Source organism: Pseudoliparis swirei, chromosome 24 (genome assembly GCF_029220125.1).
Source record: "Pseudoliparis swirei isolate HS2019 ecotype Mariana Trench chromosome 24, NWPU_hadal_v1, whole genome shotgun sequence".
In the NCBI taxonomy this organism is placed as follows: Eukaryota; Metazoa; Chordata; class Actinopteri; order Perciformes; family Liparidae; genus Pseudoliparis; species Pseudoliparis swirei.
The window spans coordinates 25059051-25082941 of NC_079411.1; the positions used below are offsets into that span (position 1 = coordinate 25059051).

Genomic DNA, 23891 nt, shown 5'->3' on the forward strand with positions numbered 1-23891 from the left:
TTAGAATTAATATTGTTTTCCAAGTTTAAGTGTGAGGTACTTTATGTTTGTTTGTTGACTCCCGAAAGAACACCGACATTAAACATTGAATCGGGTCAAATTGACCCGAAGGCAACACAAGGGTTAAATGAAGTTTTTCCTATGTTCCTTTTTTTCCATTGGCTTCAGAAACATTATAATGTTGCCATAAGATAACTATGCGCCTGCTTGACTTGCAGGTCACCTTGCTCTGTGGAGATCCAGCAGCCATGTAACCATGGTAGCAGAAACAGCATCTCATTAACACGTCACATCAGTTTGATGTGATGTAAAATGTCCACAACAAGGCTCGGGCCGGCAATAAATGTAAAACCAGACACTGTGTCTTTTTATTTGGCCATTAAGATAAGACAATTATTGATACTGTAATCTGTATAAACTGATAAGCAATGGGCCGAGACTTTGGAACCGGACGCTTTCCGTTTGTAGTCTGAGGAGTTTTGAGCAATTACATTTGAGAAAGCTTTGGTTGAATGCCGGTTAGCGGTCTGTGTGGAAGTAAAGGAGGCGGAGCGCATCGGATAAAATGTAGTCTGGGAATTCACTGTCGGACGATGATTTCGTGATGTTTGAATCAAACGGTGGGACCTTTTTCCAAAATCTGATCCGACTGAAGACAGTTTAGTCTGTTGGTGAGTATTAACGGCCTGTTAACTAAGCTGAGGAGCAACAGTTGTCTCGGCTCTGGCTGTGTGTACGATGGGTCATGTAGATTAGTGACAGCTACCAGCTAGTTACACCACGGCTATGATAGAGGAGGCAGGGGATGGAAAAAGTGTCACTTCATTATGAATTTCTCCAAACAAAAATCACTAAAACAAAAGTCATTTCATCATGTTATTGATTTCTAAATGCTAAAGATGTCCTGATTTATCCTTTAGGGTTATTGTACAGCGCGTTTCCTGCTCCGGTGTAAAAATAAATTACATGATAGTTGAAATAGCTTCAGAGGAGTTTCATTTTGACTGTTTTCCATACAGCCAGTATAGGACTGATTAAAATCTAGTTTTCGGATTATTATAACTACTATATAATATACTGAAGGTTTTATTTGTTTATTACAATTTATTGTAATGTGACCTAGTGGTCAATTGCTGTAACAAGTGACTTTTTTAAATGATTCTTGTACAGAGTGTTAATTTTTATTATAATAATATGACTTAAACTAATTACAATCTTTTGTTGTTGTTGCTGTGCTCCTTGAACCTTGTAGAACAACACACTTTATTAAAATGGCTCATTGAGCTACTTCATTGGAGTATCTTAGATGACCTGATATAGTTTCCCTCCTCCTACTTTAATAATGTAAATGTCGCAGACACTCAGCGGGAAATGAAGAGGGAACTTGTAGATGAGTTTCCAGGCAATATTTTTTAAAAAGGCTACACTTCATTCTTGCAGGAAATGAAGCTAGACTTCCCATATGTTAGAACGTCAGCCTCCAGAAGACTAAGAAAAGCCTTCCAGTAGTGTGTCAGTTTTGAACGAGCAGGAAGGGCTTGAAGCCCTCTTACACAAATCATTATTTGTGGCTTCAGTGAAGAGTATGAAAAAGACTCTGAGCATAAAATGCTGATTTAAATGATGTTTTAACCCAGGTGGGAAAAGCTTCAAGTGGAAGGATCCCAGTTAAACAGGACAATAGACTGAACAGGCAAGTTGGATATCAGTATAAATGCATTTTATGCAATATGTTTTAAACTGCCCCACTGAAAGCAGGTACATTGTTAACTGTTCATGAACCTCAACTATCATCTTGATAAAGCATTTTGCTTGAACACAAAAACTGGTTTATAAAGGCAAAATATGTTTTCACTGATGGCAATGAACATCCACTCACCCCTTTGCAGATGGAGACAGCTTCCTTGGACATTGACTTGGGGTAGGACACGTTATGCTCCATAATGGACTGGAACAACTCATCTTCATCCTCGCCATCAAACGGAGGCTGGGGGTGGAAGGAGATAACACTGAGAGTGTTGTTGGCGTTTCATCCATGATCACACAGAGGATGGACAAGTTGTTGCTGTTCTCTCAACGACTTTTTCTTACTGATAAAAGTAATGTGCAGCACCACAGGGATCCAGCACTGGTACATTTGTTTTTTTCTTCTCATTTGTGCCCTTTCTGTACTCTTAAAATGTACAAATTAAGGGAAAACTGTTTTCCCAAATGAATAAAGATCAAGAGGGCAGCAAAACAGGACACGCATTTGACTAAGTAGGGTGCCAAAGATGAAGAGAGTACAGGAGAAAAAGACTAAAGCAAAGAGATATGGAAAACAGAAAACAAGAAAGAGTGTCGAGTTTATGAGGACAAGTTTCACAGGAAGACGTTGCAGGGCAAATGAAGTGGATGACCCAGCTTCCTCCTCTGCTCACTGCGTGCCTATCATCAGTTACCATGATGTGGGTGTTTTGACAGTCCATAAAATGAATTATTCGTAATTTCCACTCTACTGGCCCCTTCGTGTAGAGATAGCCTGTCTGCGTCATGCCCCCTTTACCTGACTTCACACCAGGCAGGAAGGGACGCAGGAAGGGGACGTCTGATTGTTTAACCATTGTGTTGCCTTCGGGTCATTTTGACCCGATTCAATATTTCGGGAGTCAACAAACAAACATAAAGTACCTCACACTTAAACTTGGAAAACAATATTAATTCTAATAATTTTCTGGAGATTTTAATAGCTGGGGTCATATTGACCTCAAGGGTAAAATATGTTAGTAAATATAAAGGTAACAGGAGGGTTAAACATTGAATCGGGTCAAATTGACCCGAAGGCAACACAAGGGTTAACAGCTGACGCTTGCTCAGTTCATTTGGGAATGAAAAAGATAGATAGATAGATATAGATAGATAGATAGATATATACTTTATTAATCCCCAAGGGGAAATTTGTCGAGTCAGTAGCAGCAACACACAAGAATAAAAAAACCAAAACACAAAATATAAGAAGGGTTAGGGTGATCTGGCAAGAGGTGAACTGTTGTAGAGCCTCATAGCCGTCGGCAGGAATGTTCTCCTGTATCTCTCCTTGTGGCAGCGGAGCGTGAGGAGACGTCTGGAGAAAGTACTCCTCTGTCCCTGTAGGAGGTGGTGGAGAGGGTGGTCCGGGTTGTCCAATATGGACACCAGTTTCTTCAACGTCCTCCTCTCCACCACCTGTTCCAGGTGCTCCAGCTGGCAGCCGATGATGGAGCCAGCCTTCCTAACCAGTTTGTTAAGACGGCTGGTGTCACCGGCTCGATGCTGCCCCCACAGCAGACAATGGCAAAGTGCAGCACACTGGCCACAACCGACTGGTAGAATAACTCCAGCATCTTGCTGCACACGTTGAAGGATCGAAGCTTTCTCAGGAAAAAGAGTCGACTCATCCCCTTCTTGTACACAGCGTTGATGTTGGCCTTCCAGTTCAGTCGGCTGTCGATGGAGACGCCCAGGTACTTGTACTCCTCCACCATGTCCACGCCCACTCCCAGGACACTCAGAGGTGTAGGAGCTGTCGCCCTCCTCCTGAAGTCCACCACCATCTCTCTGGTCTTGGCCACGTTCAGCCGCAGGTGGTTCTCATCGGCCCACTTTACAAAGTCACTCACCACTGCCCTGTACTCCTCCTCCCGTCCATCCCTAATACACCCGACCACTGCAGAATCATCAGAGTACTTCTGCAGATGGCATGACTCCGTGTTGTACTGGAAGTCACTGGTGTACAGGGTGAAGAGGAAGGAGACAGAACAGTTCCCTGTGGGGCTCCAACATCACTGACCACCGTTCCAGACAGCACACGGCCCATTCTGACAAACTGTGGTCTGCCTGTGAGGTAGTCAGTGATCCAGGAGATGGTGGACGCGTCCACACCGGCCACCCGCAGCTTCTCACTCAGCAGCAGTGGCTGGATGGTGTTAAATGCACTGGAGAAGTCAAAGAAAGTGACTCTCACAGAGACACCGGTTCCATCCAGGACCGGACCCATCGTCATGTTTTGCTTGCTTTTGCATGTACTTAATGTTGGACTTTTTGGTATGCGAGTTACTTTACACATTTTTAATGAATCATAAATGTTTTAATAAGTCATTTAGTGCCGAGTCGTGTAAATCTGTTTTATTTAAACATCTAACAACTGTATTTTTTTTAACTAACTCAATGATGAAATGCTAGAATACATATATATATATATATATATATATATATTGAAGCAATTTGTATATAGAGAGATGGGTAATAGAAAGTAAAGAGAATCACCTCAATTTGTGTACAAATAAGGAGACTTAAAGGTTTAAAGAACACACCAACTGTCAGTCACTGTGGCTGCAACACAAGCTCGGTCCTCATCCCCAGGAGGCATTCTTATGATTATCTGATTCCACAAGCAGCCAGCAGATTATTGATATGTTCACTTCCATAGCTGAGCATTATTGTTCAGAATATTGACTCATGTCCACTGGCAGCACACTGGGCAGTATCCAGGTTTCATCAGTCAGTAGTAACATGAAAATCAAAAGGAATTGTTCAATGCAGAAACATGAGAAGTATACTGCATTCAATTATTGCACTGAACACAATACAAAGAGTGGCTCCTGGAGTCTCGAGAATCTATGTCAATCAGAGGTGAGGGGCGTATGTGTATATATGTCAATGTTTATTATAAGTGCTGGTGGGATGGTCTCTAGGAAGTATATTTAGGCCTGCGTAGAGCCTTGCTGCTCGGGAACTTGAATGTGGGAATAATGTGGGTGTGAACTCGTGTCTGTGTAAAGCTGCCGGCACGATCTGCAGCAGGCGGTTGCATAAGTAGTGCGATGTGTGTGTGTGTGCACACACACCACTCACCTGTCCTGCCAGCATTTCGTAGAGCAGAACTCCATATGCCCACCAGTCGACAGAGAGTCCATAGGGCTGATATGCAATGATCTGCGGAGGAAGGAAGAGAAAAGGTTAGGAAGTTCAGCCGAGCTCAAACGACTCGTCTCGGTCGCGTCACAGACGTCGGAAACTGCCGCACCGTGTTTACTGATCTGTTTACAAGTGAGAGACGAGTAACATGTGCTGCTGAATACATAAAGTGCTCTCTCCTTCGGCCAGGCCGCGACAGATGGAAAAAGAACCCGCTCCTGACCTTCCCTGCTCTCATCCAGGTTTTATTCTTCACTCTATTGTATGAAAGCCTCTGGCCAGTAGCGCTGCTCTGATTCATTGCAGTACATACGCGCGTGTGTGTATGTGGTGTGTGTGTGTTTGAGAGCAATTAAATGCAGCTAGGATAATTGTGTACATGGATTTGTATATATGTTCTCTATAATATCTTGTGGCGTAAAAACGTATATTTTTGTGCATGCCTGAGTATCTGCGTGCCTCGGTGTGTATTTGTGTACCTGTGCTTGAGCAGTGCGTGTGTGCACGTGTGTTTATGTGCGTGTGCATTGCCGCATACATTTCGCTCCCATTCGGCCTAACGCTGCATGACAGTTGTGGATCAGACCGCGAGCTTTTCAAGGCCACTCTTCCTCGCTTACACACTCTCAAACATGGCGAAGCGCACAGAGCCTCTGCTTCTATAAAACTGTCCGACACCGTTTCGGGGTGCCACGCGAGCATCTGCCTCTTTGTTGTTCGCGGATCCCGTGGAGGAATGCGTGTGCCACGGAGCAGATTGAGGGCACATCAGGTCATGCTTTGGTGGAGCAAGAGTTTCTCTGTGTGTTTCTGTTGAGGTTGGTTTCCTTCACTACATTCAAAAAAACGATTCAAGCCCTTCTTAGAGGTGACACATTTAAATATAGTTTGATACATTTAAATAAATCAATTACAAAACGAAGATATTTATTTTGAATGGGTGTAACACAAAATGTATGAATACTTTCATTTATTAGATTTATTTAGGTTACACTCACAAAAACGATTCAAGCCCTTCTTCGAGGTGACACATTTAAATATTGTTTGAACATTTAAATAAATCAATTACAAAAATAGATATTTATATTTCATGGGTGGAACACAAAATGTATGAATTCTTTCATTTATTAGATTTATTTAGGTTAGATGGTGTGCATATCAACTCAAAATAAATGTGTTTCATTGAGGACTACCCTTTGCGCATGCGCCAGCTGAAAATCAGTTGTTTACAAGGTGAAGACACTTTCAGGGCTGTACGGTGGTGTAGTGGCTAGCACCGTCGCCTCAAAGCCAAAGGGCCGTCGGTTCAATTCCCAGTCGGGGCTTTCCTTCTGTGTGGAGTTTGCATATTTTCTTAGTTAGTTAGTTTATATTTTGAGTTGGACAAAAACAAATTAATTTAATTTAATGAATATCGTTATTTTATTTTAGATGTATTTGATACAAATGAGTTGGACTAACTTAATTACATTGTATTGCACTGATGTGCTAAATTTGAGTTGGAGTTGCATATAATTATTGGATGGAAAACCTGCCAACAATTTAATTGAGTTCATCCAATGAGTCATTTCTTTGAGTGTAATGATTCCCCTCTACTGAGTCAATGGTGACTAAACTGTGGATCACTTTCCATTGCTTTGACACAAAAGGACCGTTTTCTCACTTAAACTCAACCACCACCTCATTGCTGTGTATTTAAAGTCGAAACATATTTCCATACTATTGTGAATACGATGCAATATATGTTCTAAGACACAACACAAAATGACTTTAAATGTGCAGTTTTGCAAAGAAAGGACATAGAAACGAGGGGTTGAGTAGCACTGTTAATTTCTATATTTGTAGCATCCTATACGGTTGGGACAGTTTTGAAAGTGAAGTCACCGTAGAGAAATGTGTGTTACCCATCGTGAAAACAACCACAACAAAACAAGCAGTAATGAGCAGCCTCGGGTTTCCATGAGCGCCCTGCACTGCATGTCACACAGAAGATGAATGGCACCTTTTAACAAGATGGATTGTGTGACTTAAGGAGCTACTGATAAAATGTTGCATTGCACTTCCATAAAGTTGGGGCGGCTTGAGTCAGGCAAATAATAATCCACATTACCCACAATGCAACTTGATGACATCTTTCATTAGATCCTCAAACACACTCCTCCCAGCCAAGTTTGTAACGCAAGCATTTCACTTTCCGAGATAATCCAACAAAGATGTACGCGGTGGATTGTGGTTAGAAAAAAATGGGGCAGAAGAATAGTGGAGTGCTAAACCGTCGGCCTATGAGTGAGTCGAAGATCCTGAGCTATTCTTTCTGTGTTATTTTATGAGCATAAATAAATACTATTGTAGGCATTACAGAAAGGTAGCAACAAACAACATCTACCTTTGACTACGCAAAGACTCACACATTTGGGAGTTTTTTTCTCGTAAATGCGGTTCTTTATTTAATCTCTGAAAATCATTTTTTTTTCACATAAATACAAATTATTTTGACCTTAAATGGCTCCGATACAGAATTGTATAATCCTGGTTTGAGCAACATTTATATTTTCATAAACTACAAACAAACAAGCGCTCTATCGATTTGAAGTATTATTATTATTTAAAGGAAGAGTAAATAATAGATGAATACTCGATAGTTTTATATAGGACAATATATAATACATCAGTAAATATGCCAACACTCAACTGAACTACAGCAGCATATGATCCAAGATGTTGTCAAATATTTATTTGCATGCATCATGTATCTTATAAAATAACTTAAAAGGAAAAAATACAGTGTATTGCCATGCATATGTTGTATGATGTCAAAAATAAATTGCATCTGAGAAAAGATAATGCATTTGGAGCCTGGAGGCGGAGAAGAGAAGAAATGATCATCCTCAATATAAAAGATGTGAAAGATAAAGCATATTACTAATTACTGGATATTTTTATATTAACAATCTGGCAGGGAAGCAACACTTTTAAGGACGCTCGCATGTTCATGCTCTCTGCGTCTCTCTCTCATTTGCTGTTTCCTTCTCACTTTCTCTTTTTCACCTCCTTCTTCACCTCGGACTGTTTCTCACATCACAGTCACTTTTCCGACCACAGCTGAAGTGATTTCGTAGGACTACTAATAGAGCTGATCTGGAAACACTGATTCGAACTCTTGGTAATTGGTGAAGAGTTTAAAATGGGAGCTGCCACTGCAAAGGCATGTTGCTATTCTAGTCCTCAAACATTTTGAGGGAAAAAAATCAGCAACTATCCTTTTTCAGCAAATAAAAATAGAACTCCATCTCTGCCGCTAAACCAACACTGAACTGTGCATGGTCAAGACACCTGAATCGAAATAATTTGCTCTAAATTTAAATAAGCCATATACCATTCAAAGTTGTGACCTTGTATTTATTTAACGTTTTCCTTTAAAAAAGTATTTGAATTCCTTAATTAAAGCAACATTCAATAATTACAGAGGAAATGAATGTGCCAGACAAACCGCTGTACGTATGAATGCTGCTTGTGAAAGTATCTGTTCTATAAAGTCTAACAATGAAGCTGTTCTGCAAACAAGTGTTTTCTCTTCTCCGTGGACCTTGGAAGTTCTGAAAAGTGAAACCAATGCTGAAGTGCTTTAAACTTGCATTCTTACTAATGTCCACCAGGGGGCGACTACTCTGGTTGCACAAATACATCTGCCTGTATGAAAGAATGACTCTACTTCTCACTCGATTTATAACCTCAGTAAACATTGTAAACATGAGTTTATAGTCTCAATAGCTAGTTTAAAGTATTCTTCAATACAGCATGATGTTCATTTAGTAAATTATGGTCCCATTTAGAGTCAAATAGACCATAAAGCAGAGTATGCTTTGGGGCGGGGCTACCTTGTGATTGACAGGTCACTACCACAGCGTTGTCCCGTCTGGGAGTTGTCCTTGTCTTTGTGTTACAACTTTAACCCTTTCCCAGTGTGTTAGAATTTTTATGAAAGTTAATTGTAAAACTTTTGGTTGCCTAAAAATGTGTTTTGGTTTTAAAAAGATCCATCCTCTTGTGTCACTTCTGGTTGCAAAACCACCCGCCAAAAACCCATGGCTTCCATGCCACCGTCCACAAACCATCGGGGGGGAAGTCACATTGACCACGCCCCCTTCTTATAAACAGTCTATGGAGGCGCAAATCCCTACTACAGTCCTGTATTGTTAATACATTAACACTTTGAGGAGGAAGACCAGCTCAGCGACAGTGAGAGCATCTAAAAAGAAGAACTTCTTCAAAGACTGAATTAGAACTATGTCACCCTGACCTCACAAACACCCAAACCCTGTTTCCTCCCACAGAGTGAGTGACCAGGGAAGCGGACACACCTCCTGATGCCACACTGTGGGGACCAACTACACTCAAAGAAATGACTCATAGGATGAACTCAATTAAATTGTTGGCAGGTTTTCCATCCAATAATTATATGCAACTCCAACTCAAATTTAGCACATCAGTGCAATACAATGTAATTAAGTTAGTCCAACTCATTTGTATCAAATACATCTCAAATAAAATAACGATATTCATTAAATTAAATTAATTTGTGTTTGTCCAACTCAAAATATAAACTAACTAACTAACAAAATATGCAAACTCCACACAGAAAGAAGACTTGAAACTGGGAATTGAACCCACGGCCCTCTGGCTTTGAGGCGACAGTGCTAGCCACTACACCACCGTACAGCCCTGAAAGTGTCTTCACCTCATGCAAACAACTGATTTTCAGCTGGCGCATGCGCAAAGGATAGTTCTCAATGAAATACATTTATTTTGAGTTGATATGCACACCATCTAACCTAAATAAATCTAATAAATGAAAGTATTCATGCATTTTGTGTTACACCCATGAAATATAAATATCTATTTTTGTAATTGATTTATTTAAATGTATCAAACAATATTTAAATGTGTCACCTCGAAGAAGGGCTTGAATCGTTTTTGTGAGTGTAACCTAAATAAATCTAATAAATGAAAGTATTCATACATTTTGTGTTACACCCATTCAATATAAATATCTTCGTTTTTTAATTGATTTATTTAAATGTATCAAACAATATTTAAATGTGTCGCCTCTAAGAAGGGCTTGAATCGTTTTTTGGAGTGTAGGGTGTCGAGGGAAACAGCTAAACATCGCTCCCTCTCATCTCAATCCCTACGTACTCTACCTCTCCTTCAATGTCTGGCTACGCTTGTCCTCTTCTGCTCTTTTCCTCACAGTTAATACCTTATGTCGCCTTTGTGTTTCCTCCTCTCTCTCTCTCTCTCTCTCTCTCTCCCTCGCTATCTCTTTCTCTCTGTGTCAAAGGCATTGAGGTGTAAATTCACATTAGTGTGAGCGTTCCTCCCAGACAGGAGCTTCTAATGACTGGCCATATAGGTCAGAGTAAACCGTTTCATGTGTGTACGTGTGACTGGATGCAAGAACACTACTGCGTTCTGTCACATGTGTGCTGACAGCCAGGGGACCCGCCGCTACATAGAAATGTACTCCCTCATAGAGTGATGAGCATGTGGGCGTGAGTGTGTGTGTGTGTGTGTGTAAAAGAGAGAGAGAGGCGTGAACCAATATTTCTCATCTCACTCTCTCACACATGCAGCGATTCAAACATTCACAAACACATTTATATTTAAGAAGTGCACTCCCTGCCGCATATCATATAGAACAATACATAGATATCGATATATTGCATGTGAGTTTCCCTCATTCAGCGTGGCAGGTGCTTAACACCTGTGGTGTCAGTAATAGAGAGCTGCTGGGATGACGCGTTGTTGTACTGGTTCCCTCGACAAAAAAGCCAATGGGATTTTTCAATGGCGTGGCGTGACGGCATTTATCGTCTCAATTAGCCACTTGATAGCATCTGCTTCTTTTTTTTCAAGAAACATAAAAGCAAAAAAAAATCACAAGTGGGTTATTTACTGACGTATTTTATGTCATAGAACAAAACATTGACATTTTTCAGATATCTTACAAAAAAAGCCATTAAAAAACCTGATTACATTATATTTCATTTAGCTGAGGCTTGTATCCAAAGCAACTTACAACCATGTGACTGTCACACTCTGTAGACACAGCTACAGGGAACAATTCAGGGTCAAGTGTCTCGCTCAAGGACACATCGACTAGGGCGGGGATTGAACCGCCAACCCCCTGATTGAAAGACCTGCTGACCACTGACATCATGTGAGTCACACAGTGTGTGTGCGCACCAGCGTGCGTGTGTGACTTAGCATAAGGTGCGTGGCTTTGGCTCACAGTGCCATGGTAACAGAAGCTGCTCCCACCCCCTGCTGGGTCACTGCTGGCTGACGCATTAGTGTCAGTCTGACTGAGAACGGTCCCAGCATGTTCACCCCAAGTCTGTTGGGCAGAATTAACCTCCCAATCTGTCAGAGGGAAAAGGAAATCAATAACCCAGCCCACCATTAAATAGAAGCAACTAACTGATAACAGCTGTTGGGAAAACCAAATCAGTACTTTACGTATAAACTGCAACAAGCTGGAGCATCAGAACTTTCCTGGGGCTATGTTGGGTGAAATGAAGTGAGACGGATACATAGATGAACAGCATTGAATTATGGATACGTTGCTGGATTTCCAGCTGCCAGAACTTCTGCTTCACAACTCACCGGGGCACTTTCTCTCTGACATGGGTTATTTATGTCATTGATTGCTCCAACAGTTTGGTTGGGGTGTTAGATCAGTCATAACAATGCAGAAAATAAAATGTTCTAATAAAATATAGTTTGTCTGTATCAATGTCGATATGTATATATACGACTAAATTGAAACATTTAGCATCTTTTCATGTGTGATGTCAATAGTGCTGATTTGCATCCTAAGCCTTTGGTAAAACACAATCTGTGAGCAAAAATGTGTTTACTTATATTTTCATCTGATGAATCAGTGTTTAATTGATTGGGTACCAGAGGTGTGGACTTAAATCACATGACTTGGACTTGAGTCAGAGTCGAATCACACATTTGACTATTAATTCTGCTTGTTTTAACAAACTTGTCTTAACAAATAATTATACATTTTAAAAAGCATTCAGGATTTGTGTAAATTAAATATATTGTTTTTTCTTCTTGGTGAAGGATGCAGTCTGACTTGTCTAGGACTCAACAGTTAAAATGTAGGACTTGAGACTTGCAAAATAATGAGTTTGTCCCATCTCTGGTTGATGCACAGCAGAGTAAGGTTGGTAATGGTACTGAAACAGGCCTCATATTAAACACTGTGTTGAACTATTGCCAACGACCCCCCCCCCCACCCCCAGTCAATAAATCATTAATCTCTTGATTTGGGCTTGAATTTGTAATGCACTTTCATGCTGAATTACTTATTTAAATTAAACACATATGAGCACATTTCTGGTGATTCTTTGTGGAGGAACTCAGTTTTACAGATCTGTAATACTGTTGATGAAATTGACTCGTGGACTAGTCAAGAAAATCGTATGAGTGTTAGTCTACTGATCATTTCTTTGGCTAAGGACAGCTCTGGTTGCTAGTCAACAAGGACAGGGTCGGATTAAACGTCCACAGGAGAAAACCCACGAGGACACACCGAGACCCCAGCTTGTATGGTCGGGTTAAGTTTGGACTTGCCGGCGGACACACCAGGCGTCTGTCACACTGGAATGCTTATGTCTGGAGAGAGCATGTGAGAGAATGTGTGTGTGTGTGTTTGTGTGTGTGTGTGTCTGTCCCGAGGCAGTAACCTTAATCTGGAGCACAAGGGTGACACAGGCTCAGACCAGACAGTGACGGCGATGACCTCATGCATCAGGAACCAGCGCGCGCACACACACACTCAAAGAAATGACTCATTGTTGGCAGGTTTTCCATCCAATAATTATATGCAACTCCAACTCAAATGTAGCACATCAGTGCAATAAAATGTAATTAAGTTAGTCCAACTTATTTGTATCAAATACATCTAAAATAAAATAACGATATTCATTAAATTAAATTAATTTGTCCAACTCAAAATATAAACTAACTAACTAACAAAATATGCAAAATCCACACAGAAGAAACGACCCGACTGGGAATTGAACCCACGGCCCTCTGGCTTTGAGGCGACAGTGCTAGCCACTACACCACCGTACAGACCTGAAAGTGTGTTCACCTTGTAAACAACTGATTTTCAGCTGGCGCATGCGCAAAGGGTAGTCCTCAATGAAACACATTTATTTTGAGTTGATATGCACACCATCTAACCTAAATAAATCTAATAAATGAAAGTATTCATACATTTTGTGTTACACCCATTAAATATAAATATCTATTTTTGTAATTGATTTATTTAAATGAATCAAACAATATATAAATGTGTCACCTCTAAGAAGGGCTTGAATCGTTTTTTTGAGTGCATCTCTCCACGCTCAGCCTTACCTCAGGGGCGATGTAGTCGGGAGTGCCGCAGAAGGTGCGTGTGGTCACTCCTTCCGCCATGTTCTCTTTGCACATGCCAAAGTCAGTGATCTTAATGTGTCCCGCAGAGTCCAGCATCACATTGTCCAACTTCAGATCCCTGAGGACGCACACAGACGGTCTAAACATCCCTGAAGATAGTGACTTTTCTATGACAATTTGTTGTACTTGTTATTACCCACCTGTAGATGACTCCTTTAAGGTGCAGGAAGAAGAGACCAGCAGCGATCTCGGCTGCGTAGAACCTGCAATATAAACCACAGGCTTTACACGCCAGGAAACTCCTTTTCCTGCATTCCAGAAATAATAAAATCCGACATGTCAGGCTTCCTCCAAGGAGGCCATTTTACTGCGGTAGCTACCTGCTGCAATTACAACGCAGCATGCAATTTCATTGTTTATCTTGTCAGCACTGTACAAAGAGGTTTTAAAAGACGACAATAATAATGATCTCAAACTAAAACAAACATAGGCGGCCTATATTAAAGAAGAAAATGATTGACTACACAGTGCTAGTGAATTGCCGTGACTTACACTGCCTGAGGTTCCTTGAACTTGCCCACTTGTTGGATATGGTACATGAGGTCTCCCCCATTCACATACTCCATGACAAAGTACAGACGGTCCTGTGGTCAAAGCGACAGATAGAATAGAAAGTTTAGAGAGAGAAAGATATGCAATGACGTTATTCTGCACCAAAAAGAAAACGGTCAAACGGTTCAACAAAAGCTGTGAAATTACACAACATGTCTATTTAGTATTTACTAAACAGCAACATACAGCTCAGTGTTGCAGCCTCCCCTAGTCTCGCTGTCGGAGTCACTCAACGTTCCCGCCACACATTCCATGACAAGGTGACCTAAAACGGCCACAACAAAGAGCTTCATGGAAAAGGAAAACCCTCAACACAGACATCTGTCAGGGGAGATTGTCTTTTTGTCTTTGTCTGGTAGTGCCGGTCCCTTACTGCCTATGACAAGTTTGGCCTTGACAGTTCCTCACAAGCAAAGCACACATCGAGCACCTCACGGGGCAGCAGACCCATACTGGCAACACAGCTGACCTCCCGTCTTTGCTGACCTGACCTTGGATTTGTGAGAACTCTGACCTTCACACCGCCACGATGACCTGAGCAAAAATGCAAACGGCACAGTCTCTCTATATTACTGTAGTCTCAAGGGTGGTGCTTTTTTCACAATAAATGCCGCACCCTGGATTTAATTTAACATTCTGATGCTGACAACACGCATGGATACAAGAATGGTCAACTCATTTTTGGTTTTCAAAAGGATTATTTATTTTAAAAAAGTGTGATTGAAACGTATGTATATGGAACATGTATGTGGATATATATATATATATATATATATATTATTATTTTATTTTCTCTATCATTTTTCATTATTTTATATACATTTTCTGATTTATTTGATTATAATAATTTAGGAAAGGACTATATAAGCATGTTTTGCTTCTACCTATACCTTTTCAGTCTTTCTGTTTTGTATATTAAATAGAATTGTATTGTATTGTATTACAATGATTAACTGAATAAAATACACAACAACAAACAGATGGAGAATACAACCTGTGTATTTCAGCTAAACATGCTAACATTTCAAACTATGTTCAAGACTTTCTTTTTTTATTTAGACTTTTATTGTCATATCACATATAGTTATATACATATATGAAATGTATTCTCTGCATTTAACCCATCCTTAGATATTAGGGAGCAGTGGGCTGCAGTGAAGCGCCCGGGGAGCAGCTGGTAGTTCAGTGACTTGCTCATGGACACTTTGGCATTCAACTAATGCGGATAGCGGGGATGGAACAGACTACCTTGCGGTTGCAGGACGACCGCTCTCCCCCCCCACTGAGCTACATCCGCCCCTTCTGAGGTGATGCTTAAATGATCTCTTTGTAGTGGTTAATGATGAAGCTCATCGAGATTCATGAGCGCGACTTTGCAGACTTGATGTCGACATGTTGCGTTACCATTTAGCGATACATTATTTAGGTGTTCCATCTACTTGGTCTCATCTCTCCTTTATCTTGTGCTTCCTTCTCTTCTCCAAACCGGTCTTTAACTACAGTATCTTAATACAGAAGCACGGGCAAGGTCATTTTTTGTATGCGAGCGAATGAACTGCGAGTTGTGTGTGTGTTCATGAATATGCCATGAGGGATGTCAAGCTGAGCCTCTTCCCGAGGCCGCCGGCTGGTGCTACAGCTCTAACCAGCTGCTATAGTTCAGCTCGGCCTCTCAGAGAAATCAAACCGCTAATAGACCGAGAGGCTTTCTAATAAGAAGAAAAAAACGTTGATTTATTTCACATTGTCACTGAAATGGAGCAGTGGGGCATGAAATCCCCAAGGCTACCGTTTGTATATCTTTATTGGTTTAAAACAATGATATCAAACTTCTATATCTAGTGATTCTAGGTAACAGATTTTGCCTTTCTACTCTTTTCGTCTTGAAAGCACCAGATTCACTCCAAACGTCTTGCTGCGGTTCCATTTATGTTAGTGTCCAAAAACCCTGGAGAGTTTAATGACCCTCAACCTAATGAATCATTCTTTGTCTTCACCTGCACCCAAGTTCACAATTGAGGATGTAAAAATTCTGCAAATAATATCACAAAGTATTGTTGTTATTATTGTTGGCCTAGGCCCTAGATTTTTCACAACACAGAACGACTAACTGGTGACGTTAAAAAATACATTACAAAATTGCTTATTTGGTCTTATCTCATACAGTCTGTGTTGTGTCGTCTAGTTTTGGCACAACTCAAATTCAATACATACGTGCGTTACACAAAAACACAAACACAAACCACAGCCTTCTAATTAGAGTCTTGTTTGTTCTCTTTTTAAAAAAATGTTTTTTTTGACATTGTTCTTGTCATACATGCCCTCTACTGCTCTCTACAACCCTTCATGACGAAGCCGTTTAGCTAAAAGCCTCTTCATGAATTAATCGGACCTGACCTGGAGTGCTTTTTCCTGGTACGTGTCCGGGAGCATTTCACCTACCACAGTCTGGAAGCACGAGTGCAGGTATGTAAGGAAGGGCGGCTTGTCCTGTTGGGCCAGGACTCTCTTCTCCACCATGGTACATTCCACGTCATCGTCCTGGATCACCACGTCTTTTTTCAGGATCTTTATTGCGTACAGCTCTTCGGTGGCCTTCATCTCTGCCAGCATGACCTTCAGAGTAGGAAAAGATCACAGCTACGTTTAACCAACTGTTTCTCACTCTTTTAGCTCGCATTGTGTCTGTTACCAGTGACACGTAAGAGTGTATTTATTTGTTGTGCCGATCCCCGCTGCCTCACCTTGCCGAAGCTCCCTTTCCCGAGCACCGCCACGAAGGAGAAGTCGCTGAGTTTGACCTCGTTCAGGCTGATGAAGGGCTGCGGGCTGGATCGGCTGCCGTCCGGCTCGGTGATCACCTTCTTACCTGGGCCGAGCTTGGCTTTCTGCACTCGGAGGGGGGGGAAAAGGGTGGTGTGTAAGAGATACACCTCTTAAAAATACACTTTGAATAACACACAAACACACATATACACACACACATACAAACAGCTTCCCTGTGTTGTTCAGACGAGATGACAACTTCCTGAATTCCTAAGATGGGGACTTTGTTTTAAAAGTTATTGCATGAAACACATATAAAAGATACGGAACCAATAATAAACCTGGACGATTTATTTTATTTCAGTCACACTGCTCCTTTGCTCACTCACAGGCCCAATACACTGACTGATAAGCAGAATTTAAAATGAATGGCATGAAATGAGACTGCGGTGTCATTATGGAGCATATGCACGTACAGACAGATGCAATATGTATAAAAGTCTAAGAAAGTGTACTGAATTGTGGCAAATGAGAGAGCACATTGACATTTCTTTCTTTCATCTCGTCACATTATTGACTAATCAAGAGCGTATGCTGTGACCCAGCCATTTTAGAATATATTACAAGGGATTAAAATGTTTTGAAACCTCAGTACTGGCTGTTAGTGTTGGTTTAAAGGAGCAAAACCTTTTTGCAATTTATATTAAAGACGTGGAATATCTTGTCATAAAACATGTATGTTTAAGGGACATTGTTATCTTTGTAAAAAAGAGATTCTCTTCTATCCACTTCCTTCATGTATAAGTCATGCGTAACGTCCCAGTATCCTGAGATGAAATATATCCTGAAATATATACATATATATTTTATTTTATATTTTACTTTGTATACTCCTATATCTTTCATCCCTGTTTTTTATATTTTATTTTTTATTCTTGTGTGTTTAGTTTATTGGTGCTGCTACTGTGACGACAAATTTCCCCTTGGGGATTAATAAAGTATATATCTATCTATCTATCTATCTATGCTGCGACAAGAAAAATGCATTAAAAATGCACAACTTCATGGCAGACTGAATGCTACACAACAACCGTTCTGCACAACAACACAACCAAGATCGCCATGTCCAGTCAAGGCCAAACCCAGATCCAAACTCTGACACCATCAAGTGTAATCTACACCCACATGCTACATACAGGGAGCTTGGCTGATACAAGAAGTCGGAGCGAGTAACAAGAAAGTCACACCCTCTTTGAGCCCCGTCACCTCACCTCCCTACAAAGTAAGCCAATGAAGGTCACTTTAGCATTCACACAATGACCGAACTCTGGGACTTTAATCCAAAACAAAAACCTGAGTTTGGTGGAGAAAAGGCTTTTCAGGGTTGCATCAAAAAGTCCAGGATTCATGATAAGCCCAATTCAGACGACTCCACACTATTCTGAATAAATAGACATTCAACTTGAGCCGCTTTAGTTTGGTTAATGGCATCTACCGCCATCTGCTCTTCCATCTGGGAGAGCAGCAGAGGAATGCAAAGCGAAGCAGACCGCACACCTGTAAGCTTTAGCCAATTAGGATAGCCTGGCCGAGCCTTTCTTCCTCCCCCTCAGACACACCTGATCAGAGTCGTCCACAACCTCACGGTCCTGAAACCACACAGGGAGAAGGGAGCCACAAGGACCGACTCACTCAGCACACTTAGAGGTGTCTTTACAGACAGATAGATGGCTGACCCACCGAGGGCAACTCAAATACAGAGACGCTGCAGCCTTTGTTTCTGAAGAGTCAGCGATGGATTTGAACTAGAGACGCTCAACTTTACTCAGTATTACAGGACCAGGTAACACATTCCACATTAAATAAATGTTCTTAGTTATAAATAATCATTAAAGTTGGTGTTTCTGCTATCAGTTTCCTTCACTAGTCTTGGCGGGCCTCTGTTTCAGGTTTCAGTATCACAGCAATCTCTTGCCTTATGTTAACTGTCATACATGCAGAAATCTGTATCAAGAGAGACTAGAATAACTTTAATTGAAACATTATTAAAGTATTATTAAGTTTATAGCAGAAACTGAGATGTAAAACAAAATTCAAAGCGCAACAGAACCATAACCAAGTGACACTTATATTGATATATTGAGCACCATGTGCATTATTCCAAGTAAAGACCCTACCTAGTAGTCTGGTATTATATATCAAGTCAGCACTGACATCTTGTGGTCTCACAAGGTTTTGTTTTATTAAGCCAAACATTTTCCCAGCGTGAAATATTCCTGTGGTCCATAATTCCAGTAAATCTAAATGTGAAGTGAGAAGTAGGAACATAAGGCAGCTAAAGCTTCCACAAGTTCACAGATAAGTGAAATGAATGGCCTTACGCCTGCAGCAGTAACGATGTAAGCGAAAATGTGACACGGGATGAAGAAGCATCTGTATAGTATACGTCTCACCAAGCACACAGGAGGGAGCAGGAGGCTGAGGGGCCACAAGGGAGAGAACCCCAGAGGGGTTTATGAAGAGGAAGAAGGAGAGAGAGCATGGCTCGATCTCGAAGCCATAAAGTCCAGAAAGGATACAAAGAGGTTAAGTGGATGAAACATTAAACCTTAAATGTGGATTTATGTTTTTTCTTCCTATGTGTCATATGATGATTGATAAATAACAGTGTTATTACACATCTTGACATTCAAAAAAATGTAATTCTATAATTTGACTGAAAATATAATTGCAATATCTTTCATTAAAAGAAAGAAGACAAGATTTCATATTTTGTGTATGAAGAAGGACATCTAAATGTTCCATGGAATATCTTTATCAAAATGTACAATGATGCATAAAGCTTGATGAAAATTAAGGAAAATGTCTAAAAAAAGAATTTTCTAAATTACTGTGGGTTATTTTGTGTACCTGCTAATATGTATTGCGTACTGTAACTTAAATTCATAGAGATTGGCTGTAGTTGCAGAAACACCCAAGTTCAAGCATGTGTGTGTGTGTGTGTGAGCAGGGTGAAAGACCAACTGTTGAACCCTGACACACAAAGCACCCATGATATCTCCTACTTTGGTGAATATGATGAACTTGTGGACCTGTTCCTATGACAACCAAATGCGGATAAGTGATCGGTCGGGTTCTTCTCAGACACTAATCAACACTCCTATTCTTAACATCTTTTCCCTGAACTCCTTCGTCATGACATGCATGAACCCCTCACATGTGAAGATCCAACATGGCAGTAGTCATCGCTGGCTTCATTTCTCATTGAGCTGGAAACAAATTCCATTCTCGTAAGTGTCAGCTATTGCTTGGCAAACCAACTCAACAAGTACGACAAGTGACATAGTTCAGGACTGTTATCACCAAAATAGTATGCATCCTGCAAAATGTCATTGGTTAAAATCCCAACCATGACCTTTGTGACATTCAGCCACAACTCTTCCCTCTGGGTGGCAGTGATTCATGAAAAAGAAGACGATCCAATACTGTCCACACAATTCACTTTTTACTTAATTATTGGAAAGGTGTTAAGATGATGATCATCACTGAACTTCATACCCATTTGACTGAGATTTCTTCCTTTTTTAAAGTCATGTTGGATCATCATTGAGCAGTTTCTAAGAACAGGATCAACTTAATATTAGATCAATGGTTATATGAAATAAAAAAGTTTAGCATCTAAAATAGAAAAAGTATAAAATATTTCTGATCACGTCACTAAGAAAGTTTAATCTGAGTTTCTTAAAAGGGTTCAGAATAGAGAATATTTATGTATATATATGTATATATAAATGTGTCAGAGGTTCAATTTAATTAAAAGTTTAAAAAGCTTGACACAAATGCTTACATTTGACTGCTTTACTTACACATTTAATTAATTAATTAATTAATTAAATGAAATGTTTTCAATCTCACTCTATTTGAAACAACTGCTAAAATCCAGCCATAAAATTTTAATATTTCCTCAGACCAAGTAAAAAAAAATCCTATTATTCCAACAAGTGTTTGTCACAGAATAAAACCCTTGCAGGTGTCGCTAAAAGTTAATTAGACAATTAAAGGTGATTTGTTTAATTCAACCCCAGACACTTTTCATGATATCTCTGATGGAGGAACAAAATGATAACAATCAAGCACGAACACACACCTGAGGAGGTCTTTGAAAGCTGCAGCTGTCAAAATGTGATTTATAATCCAACAGATGTAGTTGTGAGCATTCAGGATAATTTCAAGTTCTAATACACATACTTGTTTTAGAGTTTAGAGTTTAGAGAGTTTAGCCATGTACACACTGATACAAAGCACTTTATAGTGAATTAAGGACAAGTTTATCTGGATGGGATTAACAAGGTTAGAGGGACTAAAGGAAAGATGACAGGTGGCCATAGCAACGCAGCCAGGAACGGCCGGGTCAAATACAGAACTACCACATCATCTACAACATGAGCCAGGTTGGCTGATGGACCCTTTTCAATGTTGTAAAGACTCGAGACGTCCAGCCTGTAAATCAAGTGAACAAACAAGACAAACAGATGAGGGACTATTTCAGCACAATCATCACCTCAAATTTCTCCCTGAGTTCCTCGTTCCCGTCATCCTCCTCTGAGATAGGAACATTGTAGTACTCCCCTTCCTCCTGGCACAATAACTTATACCTGGAAGAGAGGGAAGATGGAAGACAGAGGGAAATATTGTGAGTTAAAAACCTCAGTTTGTTTGAACTATTCTCCTGCCACTGAGTTTGACCTGCTCGGCCTGAATGTAGTTTCTGGTACAGCAGCCGTCTCTTTGCCTCTGGGGGGGGGGTGAAACTCAAATAGTTGGTGGAATAAAAGCAACTGCTGCAACAGTTTTTTTTCCAATTGTGAAAGAATCAAACTTGTATGAAGCCTTTAAATGTTTCATAAGATATTTCATAGCAGAGCAGTGTGGGTGGGTGAGTTTCATGGCTGCGGGGCTAGTGAACACTACTACACGTGAGGGTCAGTCGGAAGATGAAAGCGAGCGTTACCAGCCGCAGACTGGAGCCTTTATGAGCTCTGACACGCCGAAGGAGAGCGCCCCCATGAAGTCATTCCGAGTGGTCCGGTCCCAGTCCCACACCTCCACCGAGAGCCGGCGGTCCTTGTCAGTCGCCTTCAGCTTGCTATGCAACACAGAGACGGAACACATGATGGTTATTCCAAGATATGTGTCACAATTACATGTAGAAGCAAATATGTGATATGATTCTAAAACACTGCACATACATTTTTTTATATTATAATTTGTAGTAGTAGTAGTATTTAGTGCTAGTAGGGTAAGTTATTTACATTTATTGGTAATTATTACATGCTTAGAACACTGACAGTGTTGGTAACATTGATAGTTAAACATTTTGAAAGCTGAGAGTATTTGTTAAATCTGAATCTGATTTATTGCAAAGTATTATTTTCACTTACAAGGAATTTGCCATGGTGTTTAATGTATTGTATACAAATATAAGTGATTGACTGTGTGTCTTTGTATATATACACTACCGTTCAAAAGTTTGGAGTCATCCAAACAATTTTGTGTCTTCCATGAAAACTCACTTTTATTTATCAAATGAATTGAAAATTGAATAGATAGATAGATAGATAGATATATACTTTATTAATCCCCAAGGGGAAATTTGTCGTCACAGTAGCAGCACCAATAAACTAAACACACGAGAATAAAAAATAAAATATAAAATACAGGGATGAAAGATGTATACAAGTGAAAGATATCTATATCTATACAAGAAGTATACAAAGTAAAATATAAAATAAAATATATATGTATATATACAACATATATGCATACAAAATACAATACTAATGACTGCAGTGTAAAATTAAATTAAATATAAAAATATTAAATATATTAGAAAATATAGTCAAGACATTGACAAGGTTAGAAATAATGATTACTATTTGAAGTATTAATTTTGTTCTTCAAACTTCAAGCTCAAAGGAAGGCCAGTTGTATAGCTTATATCACCAGCATAACTGTTTTCAGCTGTGCTAACATAATTGCACAAGGGTTTTCTAATCAGATATTAGTCTTCTAAGGTGATTAGCAAACACAATGTACCATTAGAACACTGGAGTGATCGTTGATGGAAATGGGCCTCTATACACCTATGGAGATATTTCATTAGAAACCAGACGTTACCACCTAGAATAGTCATTTACCACATTAACAATGTATAGTGTGTATTTTGGATTCATGTTATCTTTATTGAAATAACAGTGCTTTTCTTTGAAAAATAAAGACATTTCTAAGTGACCCCAAACTTTTGAACGGTAGTGCATATATGTATATATATATGTATATACGTATATATACATACATATATATACATATATATACACACACACACACATATGTACGTATATATTACTTATTTCTTCTACTTCTACCAGTATAAGCAGTGGTAGAAGTATAATAATTATATTAGTGTCAACATTAGAAGAAGTATCAGATTTATCAGAATAAATCGCCGCTTCAGTCATTTGTTTTATGTCCTGCTGACATTCACAATATTCTTTATGTCACATTGTAATGTTTCCTAAAGTGTAAAGTAGCACGTGGTTGGACAGAGGGGGCAACTGGTAAATTACTCACAAGTTAAAGGTCTCGTTCCATCGGGGGTTGAGGTTGGAGCGAATGGTTTTGGTCTTCTGCTTGGTCTCATTTTTGGGGTCTGGTATGAGCTTGAGCTTGACAAATGGATCAGAGAGGCCATTGGGGTCCATCGGGATCAGGTTTTTGCCCTCAGTCACTGATGGGGACAGAACAAATAGAAAGAGATTATAAATGTGTCTCCTGAGACACAGTTTAACGACGTAGTTTTTAAGTGACTCCGTAAAGCCATGTTTTAATTTGCGTCCCACCCTCAGCACACTTCAAACACATAATTACCTGCTGGTTAGTAAACGGATACCTGCTGGCTTAAATTCGCCTCGTTTGAACAGCTCAATGAACATGTCGTCTTCATTCAAATTATCTGCGTTTTCTTTACAATACAAAGTGTGCTGGCCGGGAAAAACGGATGCTTTCTTTTAACATCAGTCGAATAAAGCGCAGGTGCTCGAGATCAAACGACGAGCCTTTGA

The 23891-nt window shown here is 40.0% G+C and overlaps 1 protein-coding gene across 1 annotated transcript in view; it reads right to left on the bottom strand.

Annotated features, from left to right (window-relative positions):
* Positions 1–23891, bottom strand: part of LOC130189644 (protein kinase C alpha type-like) — a 137997-nt gene that overhangs the window by 20811 nt on the left and 93295 nt on the right. Inside the window, exons 6-15 of the mRNA XM_056408555.1 lie at positions 23401–23557; positions 21782–21916; positions 21332–21425; positions 16749–16892; positions 16447–16620; positions 13945–14036; positions 13593–13655; positions 13372–13510; positions 4873–4953; positions 1880–1987 (exon numbers count right to left, since the gene is read on the bottom strand). Of these exons, the coding sequence (XP_056264530.1) occupies positions 1880–1987; positions 4873–4953; positions 13372–13510; positions 13593–13655; positions 13945–14036; positions 16447–16620; positions 16749–16892; positions 21332–21425; positions 21782–21916; positions 23401–23557 (1187 nt within the window). The remainder of the gene's footprint in view (positions 1–1879; positions 1988–4872; positions 4954–13371; positions 13511–13592; positions 13656–13944; positions 14037–16446; positions 16621–16748; positions 16893–21331; positions 21426–21781; positions 21917–23400; positions 23558–23891) is intronic.